At 53.3% G+C, this 19688-nt stretch overlaps 9 protein-coding genes across 9 annotated transcripts; 5 read left to right on the top strand and 4 right to left on the bottom strand.

Annotated features, from left to right (window-relative positions):
• Nucleotides 1-63: 63 nt before the first annotated feature.
• QC764_705070 (uncharacterized protein) lies at nucleotides 64-1887 on the bottom strand. The gene is made up of 3 exons (XM_062950167.1): nucleotides 1487-1887; nucleotides 559-1399; nucleotides 64-500 (listed from the first exon to the last, which is right to left on the bottom strand). Exons 1-3 carry the CDS (start codon nucleotides 1560-1562, stop codon nucleotides 128-130), a joined length of 1290 nt encoding a protein of 429 aa, XP_062796145.1. The 5' UTR covers nucleotides 1563-1887; the 3' UTR covers nucleotides 64-127.
• A 188-nt stretch (nucleotides 1888-2075) lies between these two features.
• Nucleotides 2076-3593, top strand: QC764_705060 (uncharacterized protein; the record flags this gene model as incomplete). The annotated part of the gene is made up of 1 exon (XM_062950166.1): nucleotides 2076-3593. The coding sequence occupies one exon, from the start codon at nucleotides 2076-2078 to the stop codon at nucleotides 3591-3593; it is 1518 nt and encodes a 505-aa protein (XP_062796144.1).
• Nucleotides 3594-6241: 2648 nt separating this feature from the next.
• On the top strand, nucleotides 6242-9879 carry CAT3 (catalase). The gene is made up of 2 exons (XM_062949825.1): nucleotides 6242-7755; nucleotides 7824-9879. Exons 1-2 carry the CDS (start codon nucleotides 7441-7443, stop codon nucleotides 9708-9710), a joined length of 2202 nt encoding a protein of 733 aa, XP_062796143.1. The 5' UTR covers nucleotides 6242-7440; the 3' UTR covers nucleotides 9711-9879.
• A 1977-nt stretch (nucleotides 9880-11856) lies between these two features.
• QC764_701620 (uncharacterized protein) lies at nucleotides 11857-14044 on the top strand (the record flags this gene model as incomplete). The annotated part of the gene is made up of 2 exons (XM_062949826.1): nucleotides 11857-12769; nucleotides 12832-14044. Exons 1-2 carry the CDS (start codon nucleotides 12579-12581, stop codon nucleotides 14042-14044), a joined length of 1404 nt encoding a protein of 467 aa, XP_062796142.1. The 5' UTR covers nucleotides 11857-12578.
• Nucleotides 14045-14142: 98 nt separating this feature from the next.
• On the bottom strand, nucleotides 14143-14925 carry ECM15 (UPF0045 protein M15). Its single transcript, XM_062949827.1, has 2 exons — nucleotides 14458-14925; nucleotides 14143-14401 (listed from the first exon to the last, which is right to left on the bottom strand). The coding sequence occupies exons 1-2, from the start codon at nucleotides 14814-14816 to the stop codon at nucleotides 14329-14331; spliced, it is 432 nt and encodes a 143-aa protein (XP_062796141.1). The 5' UTR covers nucleotides 14817-14925; the 3' UTR covers nucleotides 14143-14328.
• A 290-nt stretch (nucleotides 14926-15215) lies between these two features.
• Nucleotides 15216-15924, top strand: ARL3 (ADP-ribosylation factor protein 3; the record flags this gene model as incomplete). Its single annotated transcript, XM_062949828.1, has 2 exons — nucleotides 15216-15264; nucleotides 15323-15924. 2 exons carry the CDS (start codon nucleotides 15216-15218, stop codon nucleotides 15922-15924), a joined length of 651 nt encoding a protein of 216 aa, XP_062796140.1.
• A 39-nt stretch (nucleotides 15925-15963) lies between these two features.
• Nucleotides 15964-17714, bottom strand: QC764_701650 (uncharacterized protein). The gene is made up of 2 exons (XM_062949829.1): nucleotides 17299-17714; nucleotides 15964-17238 (listed from the first exon to the last, which is right to left on the bottom strand). Exons 1-2 carry the CDS (start codon nucleotides 17662-17664, stop codon nucleotides 16564-16566), a joined length of 1041 nt encoding a protein of 346 aa, XP_062796139.1. The 5' UTR covers nucleotides 17665-17714; the 3' UTR covers nucleotides 15964-16563.
• CWC15 (complexed with cef1p) lies at nucleotides 17651-18746 on the top strand. Its single transcript, XM_062949830.1, has 2 exons — nucleotides 17651-17805; nucleotides 17858-18746. The coding sequence occupies exons 1-2, from the start codon at nucleotides 17773-17775 to the stop codon at nucleotides 18575-18577; spliced, it is 753 nt and encodes a 250-aa protein (XP_062796138.1). The 5' UTR covers nucleotides 17651-17772; the 3' UTR covers nucleotides 18578-18746.
• On the bottom strand, nucleotides 18645-19584 carry QC764_701670 (uncharacterized protein; the record flags this gene model as incomplete). Its single annotated transcript, XM_062949831.1, has 3 exons — nucleotides 18645-19076; nucleotides 19136-19299; nucleotides 19359-19584. 3 exons carry the CDS (start codon nucleotides 19582-19584, stop codon nucleotides 18756-18758), a joined length of 711 nt encoding a protein of 236 aa, XP_062796137.1. The 3' UTR covers nucleotides 18645-18755.
• Between the last annotated feature and the right edge of the window lie 104 nt (nucleotides 19585-19688).

The raw sequence follows: 19688 nt of genomic DNA, 5'->3' as shown, positions 1-19688 counted from the left end.
TCCCCCTTTTCCATCCATCCGTCCGGTGCCCCTTTTTATACATACAGACATAGCCCCCGGCCGCCCCAACGAACCCAAAAAACCACACCCCCCCAACCGGCTACCCAAAAAATTCATTTCAGCCACCCTAAGCACGGGTAGTCATCTTCTTGGTCCCCTTCTTCAACTCCCTCTCGCGCTCCTTCTCAAGATACTTCTTCTGCCCCTTGGCGTCCAGCGCATTCAGCTCAGCATCGCGCTTGGCCTTGCGCGCCTTCTCCTTCTCAATCGCGCGCTCCTCAGCCTTCTCCTCCTCCTCGGCCTTCTGGATCTTCTTGATCATGGCCTCACGGACCGCCTTGACCTTCTTGACAACCTCGGGCCGGAAGTGGGCCGACTTGGCGAGCTGGTCAGAGATGCGGAGGAAGTACTGGAAGATGGGGACGAGGTTGGTGTAGTCATTGTTGGAGGGCAGCGAGTAGCGGAGGAAGATGCGCTTGCGGGAAACCGTCTCATCGAGCCTGTTTGGGTCCATGTTAACCAAAGCTCAAGTACAAGGAGTGCAGCCAGGAAACTCACGTCTTGGGCTGCTCAACAGGTTGGTCAGAAATGATCAGATACTCAAAAGAATCACCAGCGTTCTCGGCAGCCTTGATGAGCTCAGGGGTCAAAAGAAGGTCGGTAATCTCGGCGCTCTCGCTCATGACGGTCAACCACTGGGGAAGCTTGGGGTGGTCCTTGGTGACGGTAAGAGACAGGTCGTAGCGATCATCGCGAACTTGCTTCATCTGATCCTTGTGAACAAGAGCCCAAACAAAGTTGTCATAGGTGCTCTTGTCCTTGGCCTGGAGCTCGCCAGCGCCGGGGATAGAGGGCACAATCTGGGTCTCTCTTCCATCAAAGGGATAGATGGTAGCGTCACAGACATCCTTGGGAGCGGGGAAGCTGTCCCAGAAGAATCCAAGAGCGGCCTCGAAGATGGAGGTGAGCGGGTTGAAGCGCTTGACAAGAGTAAGCTTGACATCGACGAAGGCGACGTTGGCACGGCCAGTGGCGTAGGTAGCAAACTCGAAGAGACTCTTCTCGCGAATTTCAGCCACCTTGGTCTCAGAGGACGGAACCCCGTCAAAGCCAACGGAGGCGAACTCGGCGGCAAGGGGAGCGTTGTTGGCCTCGATCCATTTCTTGGCCTTGGTGCGGTTGCGGCCAGCGCCGAAGAGGTGGAAGAGGAGGAAGAGGCCAATGATGGAGAGAACGATGCCCTCGCCCTTGAACTCAGAGAGGGAATGGCGCTCGTCGAGGCGGTACCACTTTGTGTAGGGGCGCAGTGTCTGCGCGGGCTGGGCTCCGGTCAGGGTGTTGGAGACGGGAGTAAAGGGAATTGGAGATGGCTCGGCGCCCTCCTTGAAGTCTGCAAAGTCTTTGGGAGACCGTTAGCTGCTGTCTAGAGTAACGGCCACGGTTTCCATCTCGGGCATGTGCGCGCAATGGATACTGATGGACTCACCGGAATCACCGCCCTTGACAGGGTCGGGGTTCAATGGCTTCTGGCCTCCAAAGAGGTTTCCAATAACGTTCGCCATGGCTTGTCGCGTGCGGTGGTCGGCGATTTGGGTGAGGTTGCGTCGAAGCAAGAAGTTCGTGTCGCACCCCAAGGCCTGACAAATCCCCTGACGTGTGCAATTGGGAATTGAATGTGGGGCACCCTGCAGGAAGCACGGACGTCAATTCAACGCTGGATGGCGCTATCGAGCTATGCTTATCGCTTTTATCAACCTCTGGGCATTTGGACTCAATCCTGAATTACAAGATGAACGCTTTCTGACATATCTCAGCGGTTCTTTGAAGGTCTGAAAGGTCCAAGATATGGCAGAGCAAGACGACCACTTCCATGATGCCCCTCATGCCCCCCTCCCAGAGTGAGACAGGCATCAGCAAAGTGGGAGATCTGGTGGGGCAAGGGTCTCCCATCTCGGTTGCCCTTAGCAACCCTCCACAGCACATTGACGAATGACAAGGCTGAAGCCCGACTTTTAACCACGAACCATCAAGGTGCTTTACGAATCTATACAACGGTTCCAATATCAAAAAGAACAATGTCACGCACCACCACACTTCGGAAATATGGCAAATCCGAGAGGAAGACGAGGGCTGAGCAGTTGTTTGAAGCATTACCAACAAGCCCGCCCACGACGAGAAAGGCCAAGGTGGAAGTCGAATCACATGAGGTCACTCGGATCACAAAACAGCTGGTATCGGTGACACTCGACGAGAAAGTGGTAATTCAAGACAAGGAGGAGATCCCTTCAACAACACCAACCCCACCGTCATCACCACCGCCACCACCACCCCCCGAACAGCAGCCATCAACACCCAAGCAACCACAATCTCCTCCCCCAAGACGAAGAATAGCACCAACCCCCGTACCAAAAGACGAACCAGTCCCCGGTCGTCTACCACAAAAACCATCACAGCCCTACTCAGAAGAAGAAGACTCAACCTTCCACTCCGACACCTCCTCCACCTCATCAACCCTCCGCACCCTCACCTGGTCCGAAATCTGCCCCCCCTCCAACACCATCGAGAAAATCGCCGAGGCCTCCTACGCAGAAGTCTACCGCATAACCAACACCCTCGGCACCTCCATCATCAAAGTCATCCGCCTCGACTCCCCCATCAAACCCCAAACCAAAGCCCAGTCCCGCTCGGGTCTGGTAGACGAAGAACCCCACACCGACGAGGACATGCTCGGCGAGCTCCAGATATCCGAATGGCTAGCCGACATACCCGGGTTTGTAATCTACAAAGAACGCTACATCGCCCAGGGCAAAGCCCCCAGATCACTCCTCGAAACCCACCAAGCCTTTTATCGTCGGGAGAAGAGAAAAGATCCCGACCGGCTGCAGTGGTACCCCTCCCCAAGCAGGTACCTCGACGAAACCAGATTCCTCGTCGTCGAGCTAGGTGATGCGGGCACGGCGCTGGAGGATTTTGAGATTACGACTTCAGAACAGCTATGGGATATTTTCCTTCACACTGCGATTGCGCTTGCCAGAGCAGAAGATTTGATTGAGTTTGAGCATAGGGATCTTCACGAGGGGAATTTATGTGTGAGGCAGGCCCGTCCCCCTCTGTCGCCAGGGTCAGGGTATAGATTCAACAACTCTGGCTTAGAGGTCACGATACTGGATTACGGCCTCTCGCGGGCTTCGGATCCGGACCGTCCAGGGGGGAAAGTGTTTATGGATTTGGAAAAGGACTTGAGCATTTTCACGAGCGAGCACGCGCCGCAGTGTGAGGTTTATAGGGGGATGAGGAGTTTTTTGCTGAGGGGGGATAGGGGTATTTTGGGGCCCAAGTATCATACTACGGCTTATGAGTTGCCGGCGGGAGCGGTGAAGAGGAGGAAGGGGAGTAAGAGGAGGGTTGATTGGGGGTATTATCCTTATACCAATGTGCTGTGGTTGGATTATATCTATGGGTGGATGGTGGAGAATTTTAGGGGAGGCAAAAGTGCTGAGGGGTGGGAGGAGGAGACGAGGGAGTTGAGGGTTCATCTTGATCCTGGGCAGCCGAGGGAGGTGATGAGCTTTGGGGGGGGGGGGAGGTGGTGAGGTTTGCTGTGGAGGCGGGGTGGGTTGGGGAAGGGCAGCTGATGGATGGGGGGAGTTATTTGAGTGGTGCTGGGGCGGGTGATGGCGGTGAGGACAAGAAGGAAGAGAGTGAGAGTGAGGAGAGTGAAAGGGGGAGCAGGGGTGAGGAGGAGGAGGAGGAGGAGGAGGAGGAGGAGGAGGAGGAGGAGGAGGAGCAGGAGAGGCAGTCAAAGAGGTCGGTGAGGCCTTGTAGACGACGACAAGCTTGAAGGAGCCATCAATGTTTTGGCGCCGGCTCACATTTCCCAACTGGGAATCTACATTGGACACACCTGGACGTGACGGTGGCAAGGAGAATAGGGGCTTGTTGTTGCGATATCGGAAGCATTGCTGCGTTTACATTCATGTTTGAGACCATCAAGAAACGATATACCCACATTTTTTGTACATATATATATTTATAGATATATATAGATATAGCGAGACAGCATAGCGTACACACTGGACATGGCAAAGAGGACAGGGTAGGAAGGTGTTACTTTTTACAAACACAGACGATGTCCATCACGGTTCAGCTAGAGTTACCTCTGGCGCGAAGATACGGCAGTTGTGGGATGTCATCAACCAAAAGACGGCTACCATTGGCCCGGATAGCAGCCGGTCGATAGGGTGTTGTTGAGAGGCACCGGCTGGGTGGGCATCCCAGTTTTTTGTCACTTGCATGACAGGGAAGAGCCGAGAGGTGGCATGCTGCAAGGCGCATTGTTTGTGATTTGTGATTGCAAGGTTAAAAATATAAGTTGAGGTGGAATAACCATGGCCATGAGAGAAAGAACTCGGAAGGCTCGGGTTGGACAGAGATTGGCAAGGGCTGGTGTTGGTGAGATGTTGCTGGGTGAGATGTTGCTGAGTGAGGATGTTCCTCTCACAAATTCTGGGCATCAGCTCACTGGTGTGACGTTGTTCTTGCTCCGAGGTTATTTCCGCTGACTAACACCGGGGTTAGGGTTCTGTACTGGCATTGATTCGCGCTCTGCCGTGGCCAAGCCGGCGACTTGGCAGAATCAGGCTTAGCTCAACGTTGGTAGCCGCCCGGGGTCGAATCATCTCTTTCAACTTCACCTCTTTTTCTGTGTCTATTTCCTGCTCTCTACATCGGCCTTCCTTCCCTCATCATGCTACTGTCCGATACCTCCGACCTCTCTCCTCTCGAGGGCCCAGCCTTCGGAATTATTATGCTCGACATCTGCCAAGCCGCATGGAAGGAAGCACAAGAAAAACTGCTACATCGACCTCCCTGTTCTGATATCGGCCGAAGTGCAAAATCCCCTCCCTCACTCCGCGCAAGGTGACGACAATGTGTAGAACAAACAATTCTTGCGCGGACTTGACTTGGCAGTCACAGTAAAACGTGCTGATGATTTTCCATCAATGGCCAACCACGCTTCCCCAGCTAGTCGGGTCTTGGACATATGCGGACAAGTATTGTGCTACTTTCGGGAGGTTAACCACGGAATATTCCATGTTGTGTACAGCACCAGGACAATCAACCGTTGGAGGAACTCTTCCGGTTAGGAATCTTACGTTAATTTTTGCTATGTGTCAGCAGGGTGAGCATTCTTTGCATCCCGTGATGATGATACCCTCAGTTTGGAATCATCTGCAGCCGACCCAACGATCTCCTGTGTGGCTTGCAAATCCAGCCGTCCAAGTCGTCGTCGATCTCACTTTGCTAGGGTCTAACTGAGACTGTGGTACGTGTGTGGGTGATCCCTACCTTGTTGAGCACACCATTGAAGTTCTACCACCGCCCATCACGATGTACCTGCATCTGCCGTAGATGCCTCGCCTTTTTGTTGCTCTCGAACCATGAGAAAAGATAAAATCTTGGAATGATGAAGCTCCATATCAGTTCCACTGCGTCATGCGTTGCTCTCCCCAGCTGTGGGCAGATTCTGGATCCCCGATGCTCGGAAACCGAACGGCAGACAAAGCAACCGCGTTCAGGGATCATCATCGCGGGTTCCGCTTCCTTGCTTGTTCTTGAGCTTGCAAATCGGGCTCCACACCTCTCCGGCTTTTCGAAGTGACGACCACTCTCGGCCGCTCGATATGCAATGCAACTGCGGATTCTCTGTTGCAACGAATATTATCTGCCATATTAGGGGGGGGGGGCGGCACAGTGTATGTACCGAGACAGACCGCGCAGGATGCCAGCAGCACGGGACTTCAGAGTGACATTCCTTCATGTGTGTGATAGATTCCGAATACGACTGGTGACTTGGTTTTTGATTCCAAAAGCTGTCAACGGGTTCGCATGTTTCGACATGCGAGCGTGCGATACCTACCCCGCACATCCATCCATCTTAACGGCTGGCATGGCCTTGACCGCATGCTATCGACATCGGACGAGAGCCGCTCAGCCAAGAAGCAGGTCCCCGGGCTGCTTAGTCTATTTTTTTGCCCCGATCATTCTACGGGGGCTAGCACCCAAAAGCTTTTCGAGTGCCGGTTGGGGGGGGGGGGACGGGGGCAAGTCGATGCTGACGTATGTTGAGGAGCCCTAGTCTCTTGATACGGGTCCCAGTTGGTTTACCGTCTTTTTTTCTTCCGTCTCCGTAGCAGGTCCTGCTTGCTCATCTCGTTGTTTTATATCTACCTTTTTCTTACTTGATGTTGTTGTTGGTCTCACATCATGCTGAGAATGGTTCTGCAAGGCAGCGTAGGTAGGTAGGTGCTGTGTGATGATCCGGTGTGGACCCTTGATGCGGCTCCTTCGGTGTGTGTGTGCACTTTGGTTGTATGTACCTCCAACAACAACCAGCCTTGTGGAAATCAGATGAGCCCGCAACGCGCCACATCCACACAGTGAGGGTACAAGCATGAGCTTTTCTCGGCGAGATACACCACACCCCGGCTAAGGACGGAGTCCAAGTCCGGACGATTGGGGCCGTGTGTGTTGCTGAACAACAACAACTCTCTGTTGTCCACCCCGGTATGTGCTTCCCGCTTTTTTTCTGAGAGGGTACTTGCACTTCTTTGTTGTTGTGCGCGCGCACGCACGGGTGACACACACATTGTCTGTGGTTCCCGTGCGGGCGGAAAAGTCTCGCTTTTTTCGAGGATCCAATGAAAGGGGTGGTGTCATTCTTTTTCTATTTCGGCCTCTGGACTAGTCCCCGCTGTCTGGGGGTCCCCGGGCCGATAGAGGTGACGAGGACCTGGCACTTACACAAGAATATCGGTTCCCCGGTCACAAAATGGACGTTGGTATTTTGTGATCGAGCTTGCAACCTTGGATTCGAAGGGACCGGACCATTGATGGGCCCACGGATCTTGTGATCATGTGGCTCTCTACCCGGTAACCATGGGTCATGGATGGGGGGTGGGTGGTGGCTAGCTGCCCGTTCGACTCGCCGAACCTCCCTCTCCGGGAAAGGCCATAGCTTCACACACACACACACACCTCTTCCTCGTCCCTGTCACTCATGGTTGCAGTCTTGCGGAAGGGGGACACGGAGGATTTGGGGTAGGTGATATTGTTGGGTGGTGGAGGCAAAAAAAAAAACATGTTGATCAGCACACAGTGCCCTTTGCCGGGGGGCGTGGGGCAGGCAGGACCAGGACCTCAACGGCCAGTCCGTCGACATATAAGTAACGCCTCCCCCGTCATCGTCATGAGCTTCTTTGGTTTTTGGGAGAACCATCCATTCTCAGTCAAGACACACACAGAATCAGCCGACGCCGGGGGCAACTTTATTCTGTCGTATCACACTCCCCCCCCCCCCTTACCCCCCTTTTTTTTTCTTTCTGTTGTTTCTATCTCAGACAAGTCCGAGACATACATATAGGACATTACATACATACGATGCACGGCGGCGGCAGCAGTATGAAAAGGCTGCTGACGTGGGCCACCCTCGTGGGGTCCATGTCGGCGGTGACAAAAGCGGCATGCCCTTTTGCTGATCCCAACTACCACCTCGCCAAGAGGGACGAGGGCGCGAGCCAGCAGACGGAGAATATTCTCGAAGAGTACGAGGTTGACGACAGCAATGCTTACATGTCGTCCGACGTTGGTGGGCCGATGGAGGACCAGAACAGCCTCAAGGCTGGGTACAGGGGGTCTACCCTGATGGAGGACTGGATCTTTAGGCAAAAGATTCAGCATTTTGATCATGAACGGGTGAGTTTGTTTGACTTTGGTCATGTGTCTAGGTAGGGGAACATGTAATGTGCTGACATTGAAATTAGATCCCCGAAAGGGCTGTTCACGCTCGTGGTGCCGGTGCTCACGGTACCTTCACCAGCTATGCCGACTGGAGCAACATCACGGCTGCTTCCTTCCTCGGTGGAGCTGGAAAGAAGACTCCCGTCTTCGTCCGGTTCTCGACCGTTGCTGGTTCCCGCGGCAGTGCTGATACCGCTCGCGATGTCCACGGGTTCGCTACCCGCTTCTACACTGACGAAGGAAACTTTGACATTGTCGGCAACAACATCCCCGTCTTTTTTATCCAAGACGCCATCCGCTTCCCCGACTTGATCCACTCTGTCAAGCCCAGCCCGGACAATGAGGTCCCCCAGGCGGCCACCGCCCACGATTCGGCGTGGGACTTCTTCAGCCAGCAGCCCAGCACTATGCACACTCTCTTCTGGGCCATGTCCGGCAACGGCATCCCTCGCAGTTATCGTCACATGGACGGCTTCGGCGTGCACACCTTCCGCTTCGTCACGGACGACGGCAACTCCAAGCTCATCAAGTGGCACTTCAAGACCAAGCAAGGCAAGGCTTCTCTGGTCTGGGAAGAGGCCCAGGTTCTCGCTGGCAAGAACGCCGACTTCCACCGTCAGGATCTCTGGGACGCGATCGAGTCAGGCAACGGTCCAGAGTGGGAGCTGTCCGTCCAGATCGTCGACGAAGAAAAGGCCCTCGCCTTTGGGTTTGACCTCCTCGACCCCACCAAGATCATCCCCGAGGAGCTCGCCCCGTTGGTTCCCCTCGGTATCATGAAGCTGGACCGGAACCCGACCAATTACTTTGCCGAGACGGAGCAGGTCATGTACCAGCCTGGTCACATTGTCCGTGGTGTCGACTTTACCGAGGACCCGCTTCTCCAAGGCCGTTTGTTTTCGTACCTTGACACGCAGCTCAACCGGAACCAGGGCGGGCCCAACTTTGAGCAGATCCCCATCAACAGACCCGTCTCGCCTGTTCACAACAACAACCGGGACGGGGCGGGACAGATGCTTATTCATAAGAATGTTTACCCTTATACCCCTAACACTCTCAACGGGGGGTACCCCCTCCAAGCCAACCAGACGCACGGGAAAGGGTTCTTTACGGCGCCGAACAGGATTGTGGATGGGAAGCTGGTCAGGGCGCTGTCGCCGACGTTTGATGATCATTGGTCGCAGCCGAGGTTGTTTTACAACTCGTTGACGAGGGTTGAGCAGCAGTTTTTGATCAACGCTATCCGGTTTGAGGCATCTCACCTCAAGAACGAGCAGGTGAAGAAGAACGTGTTGGAGCAGATCAACCGTGTGTCAAACGATGTGGCGAAGCGGGTTGCGGTGGCTCTTGGGCTTGAGGCGCCGGCTCCGGACCCGGCATTCTACCATAACAATGTCACGGCTGGGCTTTCCATCTTTAACGGAACCCTCCCCACGATTGCGACTTTGAGGGTTGGCGTCCTTGCCTCGTCTTTCAATGATGGGTCGCTTGCTCAGGCGCGGGAGTTGAAGGAGCAGCTCAGCAAGGAGGGGGTTGTGGTCACTGTTGTTGGTGAGGTTCTCAAGGAGGGGGTGGGTCAGACTTACTCTGCTGCTGATGCCACTGGGTACGACGCGGTTGTTGTGACGGATGGGGCGGAGGGGTTGTTGACTGGAGGAAAGAACTCTCCGTTGTTCCCTGCCGGACGGCCGGGGCAGATCTTGGTGGATAGTTATCGTTGGGGGAAGCCGGTCGCTGCTGTGGGGGAGAATGCGGGACAGGCGTTGGAGCAGACGGTTGGGGTGAGTAGGGGGCAGGATGAGGGTGTTGTTGTTGGGGAGGGGGTTGAGCAGGTTGTGAAGGGGGTTGAGGAGGGGTTGAGGGTGTTTAGATACTTGGGGAGGTTCGCTGTTGATGAGGGGGCAGAGTAGAAGGAAGAGGAAAAGGGAATGGGTTCATGATTGTAATGATGTTGGATTATTGTTTTTTTTTGGTTTTTTTGGGAAAAAGGATGGGTTGGGCTAATATTCGATTCGCGGTGTAGATAATTTTTATGAGACTTTTATTCTTTACTCGTGCTTGTTTACTTTTTATTGTCTGTGTGTGAGTTACCTTTGCTTGGTCTCAAGTGTGAGAGTCGAATGTGGGCAGGTCTTTTTTGATCCTCAACAGAGAAAGAGGAAGGAGCAAGCCAACCACGGTATATATATTAGTTCCCTTTTCTCTCTTTCCAACAAGTAGCTTGAACATCTTGACCAGGGCGCCACTTGTGGTCAGGACAAATGGTCAAGGTGTAAGAGCTGCTGTTAACCCCCCCCCCAGGCCGGGGGCTTGCATTCGATAGCCCCCGAGTTAGATTCCGGAGTAAAGCCCCTCGAGGGATTTTCGTAGCTGGCCACCCTACAAAGGTTGGCCGGTAAGCTTTTGCTCTTTTTTTTTTTTTTTTTTTGTGTCGAGGGGGCTTGTGTTTTCGACTTTTCTTTTGGTTCAGTTGGGTGGGGTGATAGGGAGGATGGCCTGTGGTTGTTTCGTACTTGTGATGTGGTTGGACTGGGAAGGTGGTGGTTGTTTACATTTGGCTTGGGCGTTGCTGTGGAGGGCTTGGTTTGGGGTAGCGACTTTTCGACCAACTTGGGGATCTCTGAAGACGAGACGGTCTCCGCCTGAATGTGATACGACAAGGTAAGCTTGTAGTTGACTCTGTCACCTTAGGTACATATACTGCGGAAGTAATCTACAGATGCGAGGTTGACGGGTGGACGTCCTACTTCGGAGGACGCATACTCCGTAAACACAGAAAGTTCCGAGCATATTACTTCGTAGTAGGTTGAACACGAGAAATTAGAGTAAAGGTAGGACCAGATGTTGATATTGTTACCTTGTAGTCAGGTTTGACATACGCAAGAGAGGTGAGATGTCAAGCCACAGTGATAGCCAGAGTTCATCTGATGTCAGCCAACTCCCAAAAAAAGAGGCTTCAAGAGACCGAGAAGTCAGATATAAAAACGATGCACGACATAGTTGCATCGCAGGTGGTGATTGTCACGTGGGCGGCCGCAGATGGGGTCGCCTTCATGGCTGGATTTGGTAAGGTTGAAATGGTGAGATGACTGTTGGTAGATAAGAGAGATAGATATCTGGCTTAATATGTGCAGTCGGGGTGGCCTTGGGGAGAGATCAAACATGGGATGAGGGTTTGGTGCCTTTTGTGGACGTGTTTGCCGTTATAAAGACATATATCGTCAACATTCGAGATACCAAAAATAGAATGGCTTGGGGCTGAGGAGCTGGAGCCAGTCATTCTTCGCTCTATTTTAGCACCATCCAAACAGCCGGGCACCTGAGCAGATAACGTGGAAGGGATGTTCCTAGCAAGCAACACCACGAGGCAGGAAAATGTCAGCCGATCTTCGAAAAAAGACAACAGGTAGTTTATATCTGCCCTGCCTTCACAATATCTATTTCCCCTCCAGCGGGACGGGCGGCAGGCAAATTAATCCCACGGTTCCCCGGGACCTCTATATTTACCGTATAAAATTTATAAATTTGCCGTGTGTAGTATATATTTAACATAATAAAGTAGTGCACTTCTATATTAAATATACTAAAGATTGGCTAGAACTCACACCTATCGATATATATATAATGCAGCGAAACTAATGAAGCTATATTTTTAAGAGCTATTGTTCCCAATAATTAAAATTTAAGACTTAAAATATAAGTTATATAGAAGGTATTACGCGTAGTAATTATTACTAAGTTTAGAGTTATCGTTGTAATAAGTAGTTAAAATTAATTGTTAAAATTATTACTTCATTACTTAAAAAACTATCGATTAATATTTAAATATCTTTATTAGGGTACTTTAGGCTTTTACAAAAAATGAATTTTTTATTTTAAGTATTTTTTATAATGCAATTTACTATAAAAGTTACTTGTAACTAGTTTTGTAGTAGGATTTGCTTATTACTGCTTTGTCTAGCTAGCTAGATGTTATACGGTAGAAATATAATCATTACACAGTAAATATAGAGATTCCGCGATTCCCACCTCCCACATTTCGAACCTCCACTGGCGTGTGCTTCCAAGATCTGGGGGAGAGTCTTGGCATGTTCTACCGCGGTCGGTGATTGGCCAACGGTTCGGTTTCATATCTTATCGGCAGCTGGCTCTCCACGCCAAGACGACCCTTGCGCCGTTAGCCTTATCTTGTTGGTGTATCGACGACACCTGCGCATCTGACGTGTGACCCTGACCACTCACCGTCATCATCACCCTCCGACATTCATCCTACCATTCTACCATTCTGCCTGACCACGCCCTTCGTTCTGTGTCGCGCGCGCATGACGATCTACATCTAGTTCTTATTGTTTTCTTGATTTTTTTTGTTTTCGTGTGCGGGGAAAGAGTTAGGTAAAGCCATGACGAGCAGACACTAAGGTTGTATCTACCGTTGAACACTCAACGGCCTTTGTTGCGCGCGCGCGCGCCAACCCCCAACCTTGCGAGAGAAGACTTCCATCAACCTCCCTATTCTGGACTAAACCAACCTCGTCGGGCAGTACGACAGTGGGGTGACCTTTTCAGCCCAGTCGCAACTTGTTTCCGGGAACTTGGTATCTGTGGGGGTCACAGAGGGGTCAAGGCAGGGCAGAACCACCAGGGCGATTTGCGATAAAACTCCCCGAGAGGACGACTTATTTTCCTATTACCCCTCCTTGACTTGAAGGTGTCTGAGACTCGGCGATTCAGTCGGAAGTGGTACGGTACGACGACAGAACCCAAGACACACACGGAACATGGATCGCCTCAAGAATGTGTTTGCGCCTGTAAAGGCCGACCCAGACGAGTACTCGCCGTTGACGGATTCCGACGATGATGACTCCCGCTCGGGAACGCTGGAGGGGGAGGTGTATGAGGAGCAGTCGCCGTTTTCGTGGATCGAGTACTTCATATTTGCCTTTATTGGCGTGGCGATGCTGTGGGCGTGGTATGCTTCCCCTGTTGACCGTTGAGACAATGACGTTTGTGATCTGATGCTGTGCGATGCAGGAACATGTTTCTTGCTGCGGCGCCGTACTTTCAAAGCCGATTCGTATCCGACCCATGGATGCAGGATACCTCCCAGTCGGCCATCCTTGCCGTTTCAACGACTACGAATCTGGTCACCATGTTGGTCTTGACCAACATGCAGTCGTCGGCGAGCTATCCATTTCGAATCAACACAGCCTTGTTCCTCAACGTGGCAGTCTTTACTCTCCTCACCATCTCGACAAGCTACTTCCTCGATGCCTCGACCGGCGCATACTTTGCTTTTCTCCTCGTGATGGTAGGCATCACCGCCTTGGCGTCCGGGCTCATGCAGAACGGCGCCTTCGCCTTTGCCGCTAGTTTCGGCAGGACAGAGTACACACAGGCAATCATGGCTGGGCAGGGTGTAGCTGGTATCCTGCCTCCATTGACCCAGATGCTATCCTACCTGGCCTTCTCCCCTGCCGAGCCCGCTCTCGACCCAGCAAGGAGAACAGCCGAGGACGACGGCCCCCAAGAAAGCAGCACCGCGGCGTTCATCTACTTCCTCACCGCGGTGATCATCTCTGGCATCACCCTCTTGGCGTTCCTGCCTCTGGTGAACAGACACAACCGCATTGTTGAGCGCCGGCTGGCAGAACAGCAGGACCTCTCCCAGTCTGTCACTTCCATCGAGGAAGCCGAAAGGGCAAACAGACGCTACGTCAGCATGTCAACGCTGTTTAGGAAACTGCGCTGGGTGTCTGTCAGCGTGTCTATGTGTTTTGCCGTGGCCATGTTTTTCCCCGTGTTTACGGCAAAGATCCTGTCTGTCCACAACGCTGATTCGGACGGGAAGCTCTACGCTCCCGGGGCGTTTATCCCCCTGGGTTTTTTTTTCTGGAACTTGGGTGATTTGACGGGGAGGGTGGCGACCATGTTTCCCTTTTCGCTCCGTCACAGGCCAAAGGCGCTGTTTGCGATTGCGATGGGGAGGTGGCTGTTTTTGCCGCTGTATTTCTTGTGTAATATTGGGGGACGGGGAGCGGTGGTGAAGAGTGATTTGTTTTATTTGGTGGCGGTGCAGTTTCCTTTTGGGCTGACGAGTGGGTGGTTGGGGAGTAGTGCGATGATGGCGGCGGGGGAGTGGGTGGGTGAGTGGGAGAGGGAGGCGGCGGGGGGGTTTATGGGCATGTGTTTGGTTGCTGGGTTGACGGTGGGGAGTTTGTTGAGTTTTACTGCTGCGGGGGTTTAGGGGGGCATTTAGGGAGGATGATGGATGATGGCGTTTGGGTTGGGATTTACTGCTGTTATTCTTTGGATTATCATACAGATCATTAGCATGCATGGCTTAGAGACGCATAACCCCTTTTTGTTGTTTGGGAAGATTAGAGGAGGTTTATCATGATGGTCGACATTTAATGCATACAAGAGAGCCAATTTACTCCATAATCGTTGGCTTGCTAGTGTTTGAGGTCATTTCTTCGTTTCAACAACAATACAGTTCTCTTCACCATCACATCCCACACTTGTGGTCCGTTACTCCTTCCCAGCAGCGAGAATATCCTCCACTCGTTTGACCTTTTCCTCTGCAGTCTGCTTCTTATCCGTTCTATTCTCGCATTAGCACCACCTTCACTTTTGTGAACTGTGAGTAATTAGACGTACCTCGTCCCAACCCTCAAACTAGTCTGGACGCGCACGATGCCGCTCTGGTGGACAAGGGAGTGGGCCTGGCCGATGATTCTAAAGACGTCGTCCCAGGAGCCCTCGAGGGTGGTGCCGGCGGAGTGCATTGTGTGTTTTATGCCTGAGTCCCTGATCAGAGACTGGACCGAGGCGACTTCTTTTGCGACCGAGGGCGTGGGGGTGCCTATGGGGATGAGGCAGAAGTCTGCGTAGCAGGAGGAGGGGGTGGGGAGGTTGTTGGACATTTTGGGGGTTGTTGTGCTGAGGAGTCTGGGTCTTGTCAGGAAGAATGGGGATGGTCTCAGGCGGAGGGCTGTTGTGGTGATGCGGTGGTTCATTTTCTAGTTTGGGGTGTTTGGAGGGATAGTTAGGTTGACGAAAGGGAAGGTGAGGGTGAGATTTGGGGGAAGGAGTGTGTGGTGATGTAAGTGATATCGATTGGGACAGGGAAAGGTGGGGTTGGGAGAGCGATATTAAGGGTTAGGTAAGGGTTAGGTAAGGGGGATCTAATGCCAAGACCGTTGAAGGGGAAACGCTAAGAGATGCTTTGCCGTACAACCCTGACCCTTGGGGGCGTTCTCCAACTTTTCCCCAGACTTGTGTCAACCCCTCCACATGAACTGAACTGTTGACAGCCACGAACCCCAGACCCTTGCGTGCAGCATACGCGACACGACATAACTGACAAAAGTAAAACAAGAGTCGACGTCAAAAACACCGGAAACGAAAGAGGCAAAATGTACCACCTAGCCAAAGGCCTCTACCGCCTCGCAACCTCAAAGGAGGGTTCGTCCACTCCAGATTCCCACCTCGCATCACCTTGTTAGCTAACCCTTACCCAAAGAATACTCCCTCCTCCTCCTCGGCCTCGATAATGCAGGCAAGACCACCTTTCACGAGCAAGTAAAATCCATCTTCCACCCCGACGGCGCCGCCTCCGCCCCGGCCCCCAACCTCAAAACCGTCCCCACCGTCGGCCAAAACGTCTCCACCATTATTCTCCCAGACATGTACCTTAAGATCTGGGACGTCGGCGGCCAGCACTCTTTGCGCAAGCTCTGGCAGTCCTACTACGCCTCCTGCCACGCGATTATTTTTATCATCGATTCGACTGATATCGGGGATGGGAATCTGGAGCATGACTCTACCGGCAGATTAGAAGAGTGCAGGCTTGTGCTGGAGGATGTCCTGAATCACAGCGAGACGGAGGGGGTGCCGTTGCTGGTGTTGGCGAATAAGCAGGATCGGGAGGACTGTGTCGAGGTGGTGAGGATCAAGGAGGGGTTGGTCAAGAAGGTTTTTGAGGGGGAGAAGAGCGGGAGTATCAGGGATAGTAGGGTTTTGCCGGTGAGCGCGCTGACGGGGACTGGGGTGAAGGAGGCGGTGGATTGGGTTAGGAGTAGGGTTAGGTGGAATAGGGAAGGGAGGCCGCCTGTTATGAGGTGAGGAAGGGGGGGGTGGGGATGGAGGGGATGGAATGATGAGGAAAGATAAGAACAACTGGAACGCAGATGGGAGTCCCGGTCAAGAGCTGGACGGGAACAAACCGAGCCCGGTCAATACCCGCCGCGACGATGACTACTGGGGGAGCCAAAGCTCAGCAACGATACCGCCCACGTCACAAAGGGGAGCGCGAATTTCGCATTGGATATCAGCTAGCCTTGTGTTTGAGGGAGATGACCGCTGGGGCAGACAAAGTCAAACATGAAGGTCACGATGGCGCAGTGGTCAGAAAAATTCCCATGTTCGCAAGCACACATGAGGCTCTCGGCCAAAGGCCATGGGGTTTGGTCGTGGTTCTGGATAACCACAGAAGCCGAAAGCAACAACCTTTTTAATGATTAATGGAGCAAAGGCTCAGCAGAAGCCAATCAAGAACATCATATCAGAGCGTGTTGCTCGAAACTCTCTTCCTGGCTAAGCCCAGCCTCGGCATCTATGTGATCATGATCGGCTGCAAGACCGTGGGTATCTCTGATTTCACAAGGTATCTAACACATCTATCCATTTTCCCTTTTTCCCTCTCCCACTCACATATCCGGTACTCTATCATTCTCGGCCGATAACTCGGCCAATAACCCACCCTTATCCCTCCTCCTCGCATCCTCGGCCAACCACCTGTCCAGTTTTGACGACATGTCCTTTGCCTTTACCAACGCAACGTTTGTGCATTGCAGCAAACTGACCGCCTCCACCGGCACCCCTCCCAGCTTTGCAATCTGACAAATCTCGCCATGCTTGTTCAGACTGATGGTGCAGCTCCCCGACCTGACCTGCTCCTCCATCCACGTCGCATCCAAAACGGCGACATCCCCCTCCTCCCCAAAGAAGCTCCACGTGACGCAAAACGGCGAGTGCAGCCAGCTGAGGGGCACCGGCTCCCTCTCGGCGGGGGTGTAGACGGTCAAGACGCCGCCCTCCATGCTGGTGTCCGGCTTGCGGAAGTGGCGGAGGGCGGCGACGACGGCGAAGCAGGCGGCGTCGATGAGGTTGCCGTCGTGGGAGAGGACGTGGACGTCGACGCGGATGGACCAGCACTTTTGGCCGGCGACGAGGCAGAGGGACTCGGTATCGAGGGCGCCGGAGCGGCGGACCGTCTTTTCGAGGAGGCGGGAGATGAGGACTTCTGTCTCGGTCGGGCGGTTGACTTCGAAGGCGGGGGAGGTCATGGGGGAGAGCTCGGTTGCGATGTTGAAGATGCCGTCGAGGGGGCGGTCGGCGTAGGGGACTGTTAGTTCGGCTGAGGCTTTGGCGAGGACTCTGGCACAGGGGTTAGCATAGGGGGAATGGTGGTTGTGTTAGGTGGGGAGGGGGGGATACCTCGTCTTGCCTAGTGTGACGTCTGCGACGCCATGTTGGTCGCCAAAGGTGAGCTCCAAGGGCCGGTATTGTTCGAGCTCTCGGCCGTCGAGGCGGACGCTGTCGTGGAGGGCTTGCAGGACAAACTGCTTCTCGTTGAGAGATGGTTCTGCTTCTCTGGGCATTTTGGCCTTCTATGGAAATGTGTATTTCAGAAATTAATTCGAGGTCATCAAGGTTGTGAACTGGGGATGTTGTGTCGCAAGTCGAGGGGCAGCTTTCTGCCAGCCATCTCCGCCAATTTTTTGGTGGATTCTGCCAGGCAGCGCCAAGCCGGGCGGTCAAGGCGCGTTCCTGGGGTGCAACTTGCCTGCCCGTCATCATCATCAGCTTTCACGGCTCTCCATCTTCGATCAATCAATCCTCCAGCTCTCCCCATTACTCGTCCATCAGTCGTCGCATCACCCCCATCACATTCTCCAACCAGTCGCCAAAATGACAACAGCCCATCGCCCTACCTTTGACCCGGTACGTTTTCTCAGCCACCCTCACCAAGCACCCTGCTAACTATTTTTCCAAGGCCCGCGGCAAAGAAGCCCTCCGCGGCCCCGCCTACCACCAACGCCTCCTTCCAGCCTACACCCAGCTCAAATTCCGCCAACCCGGCCAAGGAGGCGACGCCGATCACCAGTCCCGCGACCTCCGCGCCGAACTCGAAGCCGCAGAGGCGGCTCACTACGCCAAGCTCAGGGGCGCTCCCATCCCCGGCCAGTCGACTGGCAGTCAGTCAGAACAACAAGCCCTCCCCAGTAATTCCTCCTCATCCAAGCGACCACTATCGATAGAACAAGAAGACCCCGAATCCAAACGCCGCCGCATACTAGAAGAAACCCGCGCCATAGACGCCGACGACAGCGACGCATCAAGCGAAGAAGACGACGAGGAAGATGACGACGACGACAGCGATTCAGACTCTGATTCGGATGATGAGGAAGCCGAGTTGCAGAGGGAATTAGAGAGAGTGAGGAGGGAGAGGGCCGAGAAACGGGAACGGGAAGAGAAGGAGAGGTTGGCTGCGGAGGAGGCGGAGAGGGAGAAGGATATTGCGCTGGGGAACCCGCTTCTCAATAACAACAGCAGCGGGAGGCCGGATTTTAATATCAAGAGGCGGTGGGATGACGATGTGGTGTTCAAGAACCAGGCGAGGGGCACGGAGGAGAAGGGGAAGAAGAAGGAGTTTATTAATGATTTGTTGAGGTCAGATTTTCATAAGAGGTTTATGAGTAAGTATGTTCGTTAGGGGGGGAGAGGGAGAAGAGATATACCCGGGTGATACAGCACGGTGGGTAAGAGGTAGAGGATGATTGGTCAGGTTGGTAAGCGCAATTGATTAGACGGGACTGTTGTTAGGGTTTGATTTTGCAAGTTTTGGCCCAGGCGATGGATTAAATAGATATCACGATTGGCTCCCATACGTTTTACAGGCCCTTCTTGGCAATATCATCTTCCTGAACAGCCCTGAAAGCCCGCTTGATCTCCTTTACGCTCCCCCACAGCAACAAAACAGGCACGACCGCCCAAGGCGCGTTCATGCCGGCATAGTACCCCCAGTAGTAAACCCACTCCGGCCTGCTGTACTGCAGGCCTCGGTACTTTTCGATGTAGTGACACGTCCCATAGTAGAGGGCAACGCCGTACAAATGGCCTATGCAGACCACCACCTGGGTGATGTGGCGGAGGGCGTGTTGGTTGGTGGTGATGAGGTAGATTGTGAGGAGGGATAGGGGGCCCCAGATTAACTATTGCACAATCAGTTGAGAATGATGGGAGGGGGAAGAGGTGGGGGGGGGGGACGTACGACGGTGAGGGTCTCGATCCAAACCATAAATGGATCAGCGGTTAGATACCGGGAGTCGCTCAGGCCGTATTCTTTCCAGAGCTGCGCGAAGAGGTACTGGGAGCTGGGTATGGTTTTGTGGTTGAGGACGAAGTAACCTTCGAAAAAGAGGTGGAGGAAGCCGCCTGGGTTGAGGTTAGCTGGGTTGGGAGAGGGAAGGCGGGGGGGGTGGGGTGGTACATACAAACTGCGAACCAGGCTATCACAGCTAGATCGGACTGCTGAAGCTTGGGATTGGCATATCTTGAGAGGGTGAGACATATCAAAACGAAGAGGGATATGAGACCCGCGAAGGAGAGGAGGATTGTGAGCAAGGGGGTTGTGTTGGCTGTGTAAAAGGGGACGGTGGCGTCGGGGGGGTAGTAAGGGTGGCTGATCCCGTCGAGGGGGGAGTAGGGTGTGCTGCTCATTTCGGTTGCATCTCGCCCATCAACTCTAGGTCAGAATAAAAAGGAAGGCAAAATAAGAGATGGAATTTCTTTGTTTACATTGATGCCGATGTGGGAGGTGTGGT

The sequence above is a fragment of the Podospora pseudoanserina genome (genome assembly GCF_035222485.1).
Source record: "Podospora pseudoanserina strain CBS 124.78 chromosome 7 map unlocalized CBS124.78p_7.2, whole genome shotgun sequence".
In the NCBI taxonomy this organism is placed as follows: Eukaryota; Fungi; Ascomycota; class Sordariomycetes; order Sordariales; family Podosporaceae; genus Podospora; species Podospora pseudoanserina.
Note: the sequence above shows the minus strand (reverse complement) of the source record. Positions and strands in the feature narration are given on the sequence as shown.